We start from the raw sequence: 15,163 nt of genomic DNA, 5'->3' as shown, positions 1-15,163 counted from the left end.
TCTCGCTCTTGATTGCGCTAATCCTTCCCTCCACGTGGCGTTCCTCTGGGCGGTGAGATCAGCCCTACCAGTTCATTTTTTTTTTATCACTTTGAGTTACTGAAAAGTAAGGGAGACATTTTCTGTACAATAATTAGTGTGGACTGAAAAAGGAGAACTATGCACTTGTTCATTCACGCAGCTCAAGGAGAAAACACAGCAAACATAACCTTGGCAGCCAGGAGCGGTCAAAACTAACTACACCTTTCTGGCAAAAAATTAACTTTTGAGGATTGCTTTCCCCTCCAGAGGATTTATGCAAAGGCAGCCACAGCACCTGAGAGAATGTGGAGAGCATTCATGCTGGGTAATCTTACATCAGCACAATGAATGGAGCATGGAGTCCCAGGGTAGGGCTTTTACAGTCAAAGGACTGGATTTGCCAGTTTGTGGGAGAGTATGCCCATGTGTGGAAGGCCCAGGCTACAGAACAGAGATGCGGCTGGAAAAGGCAAAGGAGAACGTCACCTACCATGACAGGGAATATGATAGCGGCCACAGTTGATTTGAGAATCCAGAGTAGGGCTAAGCAAACCACCTGCAGAAACGTGAACAGATGGACCCTGCGCAGTGGGACGTGACGCAGATAGATAAAATCAGGCTGGTGCTTTAGAGGCATCAAGAGCAGCTTCAGACGATCCATGAACTGGATGGAAAATGGGAAACATACATATAAATGAAATGCAGGGTAAACAACAAAGTGAGACAATTGTATCATTAAACTAGGAAGTGAGACCTTGAATCAACTTGCTTTCCTTCCATAAAGGAAGCTCAGCAGAGAACACAGCATGGTTCCTCTATCTTGAATAATCAGAGCTTAATGCGGTGGTCTAAATATTTTAACTCAGTTAAGCTTCCGCATCTACATTTGGCACCTACACAGACACAGGAATCAAGCACTTCTCAAAGCAAGGCCTTGAGGTGCCTTTATTTTAGGGAGCAGGACTCTGTACTCTGATGATTAATATTTAAACCAAAAGACTTAGGTGTCTGTGGAAACAGCTCTGCTGGCTTTTGAAGAACTAGGCTGATCTGCTGCAGCTGGGGACAGAGGGAATTTTCTGCTGAAGAAAGCAATTTATCACCCATGAGACAGAGAAAAAAGATGAATGTCCTGACTATGGTCAGCATCAGTCCTTGGGTTACTTCTGTTAATTTCCCTGTTCTTACCAGGGAATGCTGTAAGACATTTGGCATTTAAAAGTAGTGCCTTTGTCAAATTAACTGGAAGCAGAGATCAACAGAGATGAGGGCAGACGTCATGTTACCAGAGAATGTTACCAGCACTTAACTGAACAGTGAGGAAGATGGGCAGTTTTTCAGACAGTGTCCCTTGCCCCATGCTGGACTGGGTGGACTTGGAGTTAAAGCAAAATGGAGATTTCTCGCTGAGTGAAAAACATCCTTGATCGGGGAAAATAAGTAAGCGCACAGTTCTGTGACCACCGGTGCCAGAAAGCAGGGGAAATCCCCTCCAGGAGAACCAACCCAAGGGTGAATATTACAATCCCCCTGTTGTCTCCTGCCAGAACTTGGGCTTGCCGCCCACTTCTGAGACCAGATTTATCTCAAACCAGTGAATGAAAGCCTGGGCCATTTTAAATAAATTCTCATGGTGCTCACAGAACACAGAGTCTTTCCCCATTAGAGCACAACTAAGCACTAAAAAGAAAGGCTACAATTAATAGGGTGCCAGAAAGCAACAAAAACACTTCCAGCTTCCTAGCACCAATTAAAGATAGTGCACTGTGAGAAAGGCTCCTTACGTAATATTTCCTCAGTGACAAAGAAAGGGGGCTTGGCTTCCCTTCCATAGCAGACAGCAATGTTCCCACTTGTTAACACTGCAGAATAATGCCACCGTCATAAATCATGTTCCCTTGTTTTTCTTCAGTCTGTAACAGATGTCCCAGCAGAGGACCCAAACTATCCCAGAAGTGAGCCTAGAGCCTTTGTAAGCACATGCTGTCCTCTGTATCGGTATGCTGGGGGTGAAGAAGGACCCTGGGTCTTCACATAGGCCCCCCTCATTGCTTATGGGGCCAAGACGTAGCTGCTCTCCTGCTGAACAAATTTCTTTACTTTAGTGTCATTCTCAAGAACAGCCAGTGTGTGGCAATATTTGTAAATGGTTGTTGCCCTGCCTGGGTTTCTTTGGAAACCTAAGTGAGGTGGCAGAAGAGCAGAGGAAGGCCAGAAAGTCGTAAGAGAAGCCTTGTAATAATCAATGATTACCATCTTCTGGGCAAGGTCCTGCAGGGAGTCTGCCCACAGCTGCTAGAGCAGCCCTGGGTGCTGCGGAAGCTTACCTGCACACCATTGAGGGACGCAACACCCATGTACAGGAAGACGCCATAGAGCACAGGCATAGGAATAAACTGCAGGGGGAAAAGAGCAGGAAAAACCAAGTTAATCGCCTCCATACATGACACAATGTTAGTGCTCAGGGAGGCATCATCCCAGACTCATGACAGATTTGAATTGTACCTTTGAATAGGTATGTACAGTAATAGACACAAGCTATCTTTCTGCTGTATTTTGAGAGTCGAAAGAACATCTTGTTATTGGATAGCAGGGTTGAGGCTGGTAGAGGCTGAGTGAGCCCCGTTCTCCCATTTCAGTGCAACTTGGAAGTCTCCCCAAGAAAGAAAGGAAATGAAGCCATACAGTGCCAGTTAGCCATCGAACTGAAGAAGAGGTGAGGTATAACATATTCCAGTAAGCTCCAAACTACTTTTCACCTCTTAGTTTCTAATGAGACTGGAAGCAGAAGGTAGAGAAGAAGAAAAGGCATCATGCATCCAACTACACATCCAACTTAATACACAATGGAAATATTTCCAGAAGGGCTGATCCTTTGAGTCCCTGATGATCAATTATACTTATGCAAAGTAAATCTCTAACTGCTTGATCTTTAACCCACACTAATCCACTACAATTATAATAAATAAAGGACAAGGAGTTACATTCTTCACTTCTACAAATTGGTTTTTCCAAAAACAATTTCTGCTCCCTCAGGTGTTATGCACTGGTCACATGCAGGTGGAGACAGCTTCCTTTGGAAATAAAGAAGGCTCAAAAGCAGGGGATGTGCAGGGGTGCAGCCCCATCTCCTGGTGCCTTGCAAGGTTTAATGCAAGATCACTAACTCTACCTTCCTGCCTGCTTCAGCAAATGCAACTTTAAACTTCCCTTCCCGTGCCACAGGACCAGCCCAGCTACATCAGGCATTGTCTGCACTAATCCAGGTGGCTGCAGAGGAGAAATCCTTTGTCTACAGCAAATGCCTGCACATGGTAACAACGTACATGCTTCCCCAGTCAAAAATATCTGGTCCTCCAACCTGAAGCACAGAGCCTTCCTCAAAAGCAAAAACAATTGCACAGCAGCTAAAAAAGGGAGAGTGCTCTCTTTGCTGAACAGCAAAATTGTGTGCAAATGAGTGTGACATGATGTGAATGGGAATACTTGGGCACAAATCAAACATGAGATCTGAATAAAGGCTGTTGTGCCATTTCTTTGAACCCAAAAAGAGCAGAAAGGGCTCTGCAGCTGTCTGCTCAAGGCGAGGGAAGCCTTCATGCAGTGACAGGCAGCTACCACGGAACAGCAGACACAGTGCAACCGGTCTCCCTGCTCAGAGTGTCACCCGGACTAATGTGGTAGGAATGTTTGTTTTCCAACCTGTGTATGTAACTCATTAAAGTAGCAAATAACCTGTGTTTCTCGAATTCTCCACTACATCATTAATTGTTTACTAGGTAATAAACACAGCACCACACAAATTTCCCTGGAGGCCTTGATCCTGAATGGATGCATTTCACTTCACCAAAGTCACCAGGGCCATGCATAGAACGTCCTCAGAGATCAAAGCATCACTGCCTATGTTCCTTCCTTGCCTCACTCCATCTCACCTCCTGCAAACTCCTTGACTGTTGATTTATCTTTCTGTTGCCATTCTATTTGTCCCTCCTATTGGGGAGGGATGAGGAATCTGTGTGTAGTTCACAGAGTTGTGAGTATCCAAGGGATCGAACACCCTTCTTGGATCTGAGGGATTAGGTAAGACAGTATTTCCTCCAGCAAGTCGAGCAGGAGGCTTTCAGAGTTTGGCTTTCTAGTTCATTTACTTTGCTTTCTTTTCTCCCTTTCTTTCTCTTTTTCAAAAAAAGAAAAATCTCTAAATGTTATTTCACCATTCCATCATAATCCTGTAAATTATTCCTACGTGAAACTTCAGCACATTATCCTGCAGAGTAGCAAGCAGTGCTCTCATTTTGGAAGATTATGTTTTGGCAAAGTATTCTTTGTCTGTGGGGTTGCTGGCATGGGCACTTGGAACAAACATACTGCTAGCCAACAGAATTAAGAATGTATTTATAGGAAAGTGCCTGTCATTCTCCTAGCAGGGTAGAGGATGTTTTGGATGAGATCTGCCATAACTGAGCAGAAAGATGAGAGACATTCAAAAACAGCACAAACACAACACCCACAAAAAACAAGGATAGGATTACTCTGCAGATTCCCTGTTTTATTGAATTTGGGAACATTAGTGTTCGATTTGTCACTGGCGTGAGCAGACTCAAATGTTCTGCAATACATTCTGCAAAGCAGTTCTTTGTAGCAGGAGACCCTACCGCTGGAGTTTGTTGAAGGTCCTGAAACGCTGCCAGCTAATTCTTACTGGCACGTGGGCAAGGAGTATGCCAATTTATCCTCAGACATCGTCCTGTGAGGATCCTGCCCATACACATGCTTTGGAGAAGCTCAGGAGAACTATGAGGGAAGCAAGAGCAGGGGAAATAATGGAGCCCACAGAATAGAAACAGAGAGATCTTGCAAGGAAATGTCACACGAACTAACAGTGTGCCTACACTCAGCACCTGGAACAGGCAGTATCCTCCACGAGGAACAGATAAGTACATTTTCGAGTTTCATCCTGTGATTCAATGCACTGAAGATGCATTTCTTTGTGGCTCTATGCCAGTAAATCTCAGGTCTTGGAAAATAGCTGCCTGTGTAGATTAAATGGTACGTGAGCAGCACAAGTGTCCAAAGCCTTTGGTAAAATCACAGGAAGAAAAGATCAGGAAATTAAGAAATCACATTTTATTGCACCGCTTCCTACAGAAACATGTTTTCTGTACTGCTGAGCTGGGCATTGCTTCTAAGCAAGAAGAGGAGTGCTATTTTAGGAGGATCCAGCCTAAAAGAATGAAAATTTGATTGTTGTGCTGGCTCTTTTTAAAAGCAAGGCACGCTGCAGGAGCATCGCACTGCTGAGGTGCGTGCCTTGGCGGCCCTAACAAGCAGGGCAAAGTTCCTGCTCGACGAAGGCAGTGGCAACAGTCCCAAAGATTTTTGGCCAGAACTTTACCCGTGGAGTAATACTGTCTGCTGTAGGCTGTGCTCATTGCCGTCAGTTCTGCATATTCTCTCTCATCAAAGTTACTCCTTTCAGTGGGCACACACAGATGAAGTTTTTCATCGTCCATGTGCAGAAAATGCTCAAAATCCAGTTCTGACAATGCATACCACAGAACTTATTTCCTCCTTTACAGCTAGACTTCAGAGTGAATGAGAAAGTGAGAGGTATCTGGAGGCTGCATTGCTCCTTCCAAAAGTAGAAACTTCAGCCCAGTCCTTTCCTCTAACGCACGGTGTAGAAGCATTTTTAATTCTGCACTTGACAGCTTCTTCTGGAGCTGTAAAGCAATACTGTTTTTGGCTGCTGGAGGCCTCCCAGGAGTAAACGTGTCCTGAAAGAAGGTGCTGCAAAGCGGCACTCCTGCACCTCACAGCAGCTCAGCACACAGAGCTCTATGCAAAGGGACAAAGCCAGTATATAAACACTTGGTTTTGCGTGTGTACGTTTCATCATATGTGCACACATGCACATGCAAGTGTACTTTTCTGGATTACATATTCATCTGTTAATCTGTCTTTGACACAGCAACTCTGCTTCACTGCCAGCCATCCTTCCATGATACCATCAACAGGGTCTCAAAGTTAATCTGCAGTATACTTTCCGTACAACACAAGCACAGCAGGAGAATAACAGCATAAAAGAAAATTTTACCAAGTGTACATATGGAAGAAAAATGCTAAATTAAAAAAAATCACAGCCCTCAAAACCAACAGCCCCAAACCTTGGTACTATCTATATATCTGCAGCACACAACAAATACATTATTTTTCCTTCCAAAAATTTACATTTAAGCTTTCATTAAATTGTAGAATCGCATCAGTGATTCTCACTACTTCTCCACACTTCAGTGATGAGCTTTTTCAGAAGCACAGAAATGTTGTGACAGTTGTGGTCTTGGTCGCTCACTTGCACTTAGTTGTGTGAGCAGAAGGAAGCAGAAAAGGTTATGTGCTTACCTTCAAGATAGGAGCCATAAAGACAGACACACCAGTCAGAATGAAAACAATGACTCCAGTGACTCTCTGCTCCCTGAAAGAAAAGCACTAGGTTAGCAGTATGGCTTCAGCTTTAATTCTAATTTTATTTCCTTCTCAGAGCATTCAAAACCTATGTGAAGTCTGGCAACTCATTTTTTACAGCCACATTTTCAAAGCTGACTGACAGTAACAAGCCAACACCATCAGGCAGGCATCTTTATCATGACCAAGCCTCATACAGATCTTTTTTCAAACACCAAATCAGTTTTTGTACGTTTGCTTGTTTCCCTAGCTCCATTGTTTGTGGATCAGCAGAGTACTGCTACCAAGTAATGAGGAGGGTGTTTACATGTTAAACATTAGAAACTGTTAACCAGCAAACCAGATTCTCTGCACGGCAGTTTTCACAACATGCAAATAGGTAATAAATCATTAGCTCTCCACTCTTAAATTAGCAGCATATTTCAAAGCTAGGTCATAGTATTCCGACAGTTAGATAAATGCTGTTTCTCACCGTACCGTACACTGCTCTGCACACCAGGTACAAAGGGAGTTCACAATCCCCTGGTCCAGGACTTCATGGGGTGCTGGACATTTGACTTAACAGGCACCCACAACTGCTGCCTGCATCTGAAAATGCTTTTGCAAATAGTATTTCTGAGTACTTAAAGTTAGGCCATTAAGTTTCTATTATTTGCCTAACTAAGTGATTTCCAGGAGTGCTGCTGCTCCTGTTGAAAGCACTTCAAGCCACTTAATTAAGGCAACCAAATACATAACAAATGGTTTGATTTAATAGAATAGATTGCTTTAGCCACAACAAGTTTAAACCTTTTACCACTATGTTTACTAGCAAACGCCTGTCTAGTTTCCACAGATAAAGAAATCTGAAGTAAATACGTCTTCTTTCTCAAACACTGGAAAACTTTATCTGATCTGGCTGAATAGACTAGAAAATGAAGAGCTGCACTGCTGAATCTCACAGGTTGGGAAATACGAAGAAGGATGCAAGAGATTCTTCATGAAAACTCTGCAGTGTCCCACTGGCACCAGACCTTGCAATGTAAAGCCTTGTGAAGTTTGGGGTGGCTTCAGTGTGCGTGCCCAAAGTAGACAAAACTTATCTCAACTCTGAAGCTAAGTTCCCTTTTTTTCCTTCCTTCACTCACCCCTGCTTTGTACACAGACACACACATGTTAGAATGGTTTTCTTCCTTTTCAAGAAAGAGTATCTGCAGAAGGACTATGCCAGATATGCCAGATAAGCTTCTAACTGGATATATCCTCTGAAGACAGGGAAAAAAAAGAAAGCTGTAAGGAAGTACAGCTGATCTGAAGATTTACTGCAAATCTAAGAGCTGTTCCCCCTTGAACCTCTCTACACATGTCCTGTTCAAAGCACGACCATTTATAGTACAAACTGATCTCTGCAGGCAAACAAAATAATAAAGGCCTATTTGGTTTGACATACCTCACTCCCAAAAACTTGGGCTGTTCTCCAGGGGCTGAAGTTTCAGTCTCCATTTTCAAGCTGTCAATATGAGCAATGGAGATCACAGTAGCAGCAACATACCAGGGCAGACCCATAAAGGAGCATATAATCATCAGAATGGCCACCCAGAACAAATCCAGATGATATCCAGCACCTTTCTGTAAAGGGAGACAGACAGCCTTTGCTTTAATTACTCTAAATACATAAGGAATAGTCAGGGTTCTGGCGCAGAACCAAGCAGCATCTCCTTCGACTGTGTCTTTGGTGAGCTGCTGGCTGCACTAAGCGACAGAAGTTTTCACAAGCAATTAGCAGAGTAGGACACGCTGCTACATAGAGGATGAACTACTGCCTCAGCAGGGAAAGCAGGTATATGATACTGTTCTGGCAAGTTCTGAAAACAGTATAACGGGGTTAAGCAGTAAGTATAAGGAAGTAGCAGATCTGCAAGCACTCTGACGAAAGACCGAGCACTGCAGTGTTTAGAGGTTGGGTTAGTGCAAGACAAACGCTGCAGCCAGTCACATAGCTCAGTGCAGTGGTAGTCTTTACACAGCAGACTCTACAGTTAAATACAACTGTAGAGAGGTTGTGTTCACTGAAAAACACTAGGTGAGCTACATGTCTTATCCTGTAAACAGTATAAGCAAGGTCTCAAAATATATGTATATCTTGATTATAATGTGTTTACAGTATCCTGAGGGAAGTCTGTATTGTCTCTAAAAAAAAACCACCAAAACCTGGAACTGCACTATATATGCTATTTTAACAATTCAGCGTTCCCAGATTTTTTTTACATGAAGTGACACAGTGACAAGAAATCAAATACCCAACACTGTTCCAACTCCCTGCTGACTCCACAGCATCTGCAAAACCAGAACGGCCTGTTTTCACAGCATGAAACAGCTACAGCAACAAGAGAGTGCGGACAGGGCAGGAGCATGGAAGGATGGTCTGTTAACAAGTGAGCAGTTTACATGGTGTGAGCAATTATCCTACTGATCTGCTACAAGTGCACAGGACTTTCTTTTGACATTGTGGGAAGCCAGAATTTCCACCAACTGTGCTTTCATATGAGTCTAGCTCTCCACACAGACATCACTGTCAGAGTGGAGCTGGAACAACTAGTCATGATGGAGAGGGGAAACAATGCTGACCCAGGTACTGTTGCTAGGAGAGGGACATGTCATTCCTGACTGTGCAAAGTGTAAAATCCCTGTCCAGCTGCTTTTGCTTTGCCTACTTCATTAGGTGTCTCTCTTCTTCTCTTGTATCCTGATTTGCAAAGACACGGCACACAAACAGCGTTTGCTATCTTTAGCTGGACTTGAGGTCCTCCTCTGGAAGTCAGAGAATACTTCTGTACAGTGGAGAATTAAGTTGTTCACAATCCTTTCCCCGTGTCCCATGTTTTCTTCCAAGTACAACAGCTCCTTCCATTTCAAGGGCTATTTCATTTGGCATCAGGAACTACAACAGCGCTTTTGTGTGCCAAGTCATCTCACACTTGTGCGAGTGACAGCATGGATATGCACAGAGCTTTAAACATCCAAACCAACCTTTCATAAAACCAGATAGAAGCCTTATATTGTGAGGCAGCTGTTGTAAAATAACTCGATGCAATGACTTAACGAACCCTACCTGAAAGTAATCTTAAGAGGTATATGGTGCCTGCCAAAAGGTAGCATTTGCCATCTCTTATCTCAGACCAAGATCTCAACTCCTGTATTTAGGATAAGAAGCAAGTGCAGAATCTCAGTTGGGACTTCACAATTGGTCTGAACACTGCTGATTGTGCTGAGTACTGGAGGTACTTTCCGGAAAGCCCAACTATACTTTGTAGGGGACAGCAACAAGAGCAGCTCATGGGACACATAATCCATCGAAAAGAGAAAGCTGCCCTCAGTCTTTGCTTCTTTTTAGAAACCTTTGTTCTTCAGATTGATCTGAAGAGAATCTCCAGTGGAAACTAATATTGTAAACAGAAGTTTCTGTCAGAGGCAGACAGCAGCGCCTGCTAGCAAAACATTGGGTGAATTCACCCCAAAAAGCTTTCTCCAAATCAAGTACACTCCTCTTATTGTTAATCTGTTTTTTTAAAATACTTTAGTGGACTAGCACAGGAAATTCACCAGTCACAAATGCCAAGAGAAGAAGCAAAAACAGCAAAGAATTCTTTACCGTTTGATGTTTTAAAGATTAACCTTTTTTTAAACTTGTTCAATTTGATTTTATTGGAAAGAACAAATGAGCCAGACCTATGTGGTGACCTAAGAGGGAAAGCAACTCAGCTCCTCTTGAATAGTAGTCATTGTTTTCCTAATACATTCACTGCTTACTTTGGCTGGCCAGCAGCACCCAGACGGTTACTCAGTGCCACCTTGCCAATACTGAAACAGGGCAGCAGCAGGAAAAAAAAAACAAAACTTCTCCTTCGGTCCTGCAGTAGATGTGTACTGGTGTATATTTTGATGCAGAACAGCAGGAGAGCACCGGAGAACCCCCATTTAAACAAAAGCAAAAGCATGTTCTCACAACTGTAACAAAGGAAGCAGGAAACAAATTTTTATATTAAACAATACCTTGTGGGAATGTTTATACTTTGTTACTAAAAAAGTACACCCAGTGCTGATGATAGCATGACCATGTTCAGCTAGTGAGAAGCTCGCCGCAAGAAGGCTGGGTGCCTCTGCCCCAGAAAGCACTACCTGGGGGCTTCAGTCTTTTGTGGCCTTCCCCAGCTTTGTCGGGACTGGACTGGATATGCTTACATCTGTGTAGCGGCATGAAGGCCACATCAGGAGAGCTAAAGCATACCAAAACCTGAGGCCATGTCAATAAGTATAAAGCCACCACAAGAGGAAATCAGACACTGGCAGAAAGCAAGTCTGTGCCAACTGCCGTGACAGGCTGGCAGACACCTGTGCTGTACCTTGCCTCCGTAAGTGCCTTCACCTAATGGTGTGCTTCAAGGACAGGGTAAAGATTAGCCTTCCCATGAGGAAGATGTGGGTGCAGCATTAACTTTACCTGTCCAGCTCCAGATGGCAAGTAGCAATGTTCTGAGGTTTATTTCAAACCAGCCCCATAAGACAGTAGCCAGCCACCATTCCTCACTCTGCATAACAAACCTTTCCAGTGCTTTTCTTGTCTTCCAAGTCAGTGCTGAATCATACTGGTTGTCTCATGCCTGCAAAGTGACCATATGAAACATCCTCTTTTTCAAGTAGGAGCTCAGTGCACAGGAGAGCTACATTTCCAGCAGCTCTCAGTGTAACTGTTGAAGTGGCTATCTAAACTATGACCCAGAACTACCTACACTTAGAGTGAGCCTTTGCTGTCATGGGTTAGATCACCTGAAACGTGTGCTGTTAGCAAAAAGGGAGAGATTTCTTTTACAGGAGTGTAATGTTTTTTAACAGAACTGACCATGCAGGGAAGGGAAAAACCGTACAGGCATGAAAACCTGCCTAGCGCAGGTCTGGAAAGTTTATTTTAAAAACATTACCATATCCTAGGCTGCTACATGTCCACGGATATAAAGCTTTAAATATCATCCAAATGTGGTTATGCCTTTGGTATATCTAAGATCTCTTCAGCTTATTTCTTGTATTTTACTGTACCGTAACGTCAACACAGCTGCCATACATGGGCCATCCCTTGCCATATCCAACAAAGGTGGCTTCCTGCAGTCACTCTGGCACTCCAAGCCCTCCTTTGGAGTGGTTGACAGCCACGCCGACATGCTGTGCGTGCCCAGGGATGTCCATGACACAGAGACTTTGTTCTGCTGACTGCTGGGAACACTGACCTGTGATTGCCTTACAATAAGCACAGTAACAGGGGCTTATCAGATCTAGGGAAGCATTGCCTATTTTGATTAGATCAGAGTAGTTTTGGCCCGGAGACAATAATGCAGTGCTGTCCAAAGAAAAATTAGGTCAACACTCAGGTTGGAGCAGAGGACTTGTCAAGCACACAGGCTCTCCCAGAAACAAGCACGAGCTGCCTTTGACGAATGCTCTCTGTAGATTTATGCACGCCAATCTATTTATCCTGCAGTTAACTTTTGTCCTCTTCCCACCTAATGTGGTGACATAAGAGGATACTCAAGGGTATAAGCAGGGCAGAACTCACTTGCCCAGCTCTTTCTATCTCTTCCAGTTATGGCTTATGCTGCACCACGCTCCCTCAATTAGGCAGTCCTCTGAGTGAGATCCTTACCTGGTCCACCTGCTGTGGCCACCTTCTTTTTCCTTGCATGCTAAACCACACTATGTGCTGAACACTGCCACAGGCCCTCCTCCATCTCTAGCACAGAAAAATTATGGGATAGCTCTTTGCACACATGCAAGTCACAAAGCACACCCACCTTAAGCTTATGTTCCTTCCTGTTGACAATGACAGCCGTGATTTGCTGGTCCATGAAGATGAGGATAGTCACCAGCAGTGCAGGGATGGCTGCTGCCAGGTACACCCACCATGGGTTCCCTCCAAAAGGTGGGATAAACCAGCCCCTCTCAGGACTGGTTGGCTTTAAAGAGCAAGGAAAGGAAAGCTTGTGTTAGAGCCACAATACAGTGGAGATATTATCATGCTATAAATGCACAGGGCTTTTCCTTCCAACGAATGGCTAGAGAGAGACACTTGAGGTTTGTGATAATTTAATCTTCCCTATCAAAAGCAAGAAAAAGTTCTGGAAAATTAAGCACTGCTTATTGGGGACCAGCTTTTGCAGGCTGATTAGCAGCAAGGTTACAAGAGGGGCTATGAGGAACGTGCCAGTAAGTACCTTTGAGCAGCTTCTCTGAAATGCCTCCAGGAACCTGAACGAGGGAATGTCTCTGAGGTGGCTGAGCACATAAAACCAGCTTGTGAGTCCTCGATACAAGAAACTACACCCAAAGGAGGTAGAAGAATCTAGGCCTATATTCCGAATTTGGAGGCAGGATTTAGGAGATAGCCAACCAAAACAATGCTCGTTAAAAGGGTAGCAGTGAAGTAAAACAGTCATTTTTACTGAGTGAGCTGACTACTTTCCTGTTTTAAGGGCAAGTAATTTTATACAGGGCTGTTGGGTGGGAAAGGGAACCTATTCCGAAAGCCACAAAATGTGCTGACAATTACATACCTTGAATTCACTTGGCACAATTAGTTTTGGTGTGTCCACGCCTACCAGAGCATCTATTCCACAGAATATCAAAATGGATAAGATAATGGCAAAGTCACTGATGAGTTTCCTGGCCTGAAAGAGAAGTCGATATCATAAGGCTAGTTAGCACTGTGAAACACCACTTCATCCATATCTTGGATACTATACAATACTCCAAGTATGCGTTTGGTGGCAATACAAAATAATCATTTCCTCTTTTGTAGAAACTAAGGTATACATTGTAATGTCTGACGGCATTTCCCCAGAACTGCCTTGTTACTTCATTTTTTTTTGTCTGAGAGCCAAAGAATTAAGCCTAAATGTGTATGAAAACAAGTCTAAGGAGAAAGATTGCCTGTTCATTGCTTTGGCAAGTCAAACTGCCAAATGCTGAGAACTATTTAACATCTTGAGAAAAATTCTGAGACAATTTAGGTTTGTTTCTTTTTCAAATAATCATGTAAGTTTTCATTGTGATCATCCTGATTACTGAGACTTCACGGTCAGCTTCCAACATCAACAGATATTGAATAGTTATAAAAGAAACTAAAAAAAAGTGATTTTTTTTTTTACACATTACTTAATATTGTCTCTTTCTGTTTGCCTTCTGATTCTCATATTCATGTTTTTCTCTGCCGGGTCAGAGGCTGTTTTTTCAATACAAGTTGAGTTTCTCACCAATTCCTAAGGTATGAGTCTTTAATATAACATAATGTCTTATGCTCAGGTATCAATTCTTTTAATAGAACTGATTTTGCAATGCACATTTAAGAAAAAAAATGGGAAAAGAAAGAAAAAAAATAAATGGAAACGACAGTGGAAATATTCATGGACTTCCCTTCAGTAGACGGGAAGGAAAATTTCTGTGACAGATGTGATGTTCTGTGTGAACTGCAGGGTTTGAAATGGCATTGTTTTCTGTTCAAGTAGTAAATTAACCCAAATAGACAACAAGAGAAATGGAGCATCTTGGTTAATCCTCTGCATACTCTACAGAATGCAAATGATGAAAACAATGGAATATGGCAATGTAAAGCTGCCACTGGTTGGGCCCTGAAACTAAACCGGGCTGGCCCCACTGTGCTTGTCTGTAACTCTGTGTAATCATTTTGTACTTGTTCCTTCTAGGCCTTCGAGGCTCACATGATTACAGATAAATTGAGCTGCATTCCAGGCTGGATAGAATTCATTTCTTTTTTATTAAAAATAATAGATGTTCAAATGTAACACAACAGAACACTAAAAATTTTTGCAAGATAAATCCCATTGTATCAAAATGCCAGAAATGGAGGACAGGTCTTACACAAACATGACTTTTGGTTACAAGTGTAAACCTGCTGTCTTCTTTCAGAAGAAAAGAGGTGAAACTGGCAAAGGCTGAATATCTTGGAGAGGACAGTGCTGCTTGTCCACTATGTTCCAAGTGAACTGCTCACAGCCAAAAGGCCTGCTGTTTGTTTTTTATCCACTGCCATTATGTGTGTTTAACAATTGTCATGGCATGTTCAGTTGCAGAGACAGAATAAACAGATGCACCTGAGAGATGCACATAAGTTAGCTGGAAGTCTGAGCAAAACCTTGTTTAAATCAACTCAAAGGTTATCAGGACATCCCTGTTTTGCATGTGATCCTAAGAGAAGATACGGAATTCCTGTTTTAAGTCCATAACAGATACATTAGACCTGGCCTGTAGCAGAGTTCAACATTTTTGTACCAATTTCTGACTATTTCAAATGCTACCTGGTAATATGAAGGATGTGTCTGTTTTCCTATTCAGTGCAGACAACTAGCTTACCCACTTCTATTCAGTGACAAAGCAAACAGTCCCTCCTGTAGCTATAAGCAGGGAAACTTTTTGACATATTGATTAGTAGTCCCTTTTGGATCTACAATTTCTGTAAAATGTTCTATACCAGAGGCAGTACATATATTAAACTTTGTGTCTGGCACTGAAATGCCCAGTTGAAACTATACAGGCCTAAATTACTATTGCGTAAGACTGATAAATCACATAATTGTGCATCTTTGCTTGGAAGTGTTGTCTTCAGTATCTTTAAAATCATTCTTACATTCCA

The 15,163-nt window shown here is 42.9% G+C and overlaps 1 protein-coding gene across 3 annotated transcripts in view; it reads right to left on the bottom strand.

Annotated features, from left to right (window-relative positions):
• The window catches only part of SLC4A4 (solute carrier family 4 member 4), a 205,934-nt gene that overhangs the window by 12,328 nt on the left and 178,443 nt on the right, over positions 1 to 15,163 (bottom strand). For all 3 annotated transcript variants that reach the window (XM_021396769.1, XM_021396770.1, XM_021396768.1), the window contains 6 exons: positions 13,068 to 13,181; positions 12,309 to 12,470; positions 7,916 to 8,094; positions 6,424 to 6,496; positions 2,349 to 2,417; positions 512 to 685 (listed from right to left, as the gene is read on the bottom strand). In XM_021396769.1, the coding sequence (XP_021252444.1) occupies positions 512 to 685; positions 2,349 to 2,417; positions 6,424 to 6,496; positions 7,916 to 8,094; positions 12,309 to 12,470; positions 13,068 to 13,181 (771 nt within the window). The remainder of the gene's footprint in view (positions 1 to 511; positions 686 to 2,348; positions 2,418 to 6,423; positions 6,497 to 7,915; positions 8,095 to 12,308; positions 12,471 to 13,067; positions 13,182 to 15,163) is intronic.

Source organism: Numida meleagris, chromosome 4, assembly GCF_002078875.1.
Source record: "Numida meleagris isolate 19003 breed g44 Domestic line chromosome 4, NumMel1.0, whole genome shotgun sequence".
In the NCBI taxonomy this organism is placed as follows: domain Eukaryota; kingdom Metazoa; phylum Chordata; class Aves; order Galliformes; family Numididae; genus Numida; species Numida meleagris.
The sequence above is the reverse complement of the archived record's forward strand: the minus strand, read 5'-3'. Positions and strand labels throughout refer to the sequence as shown.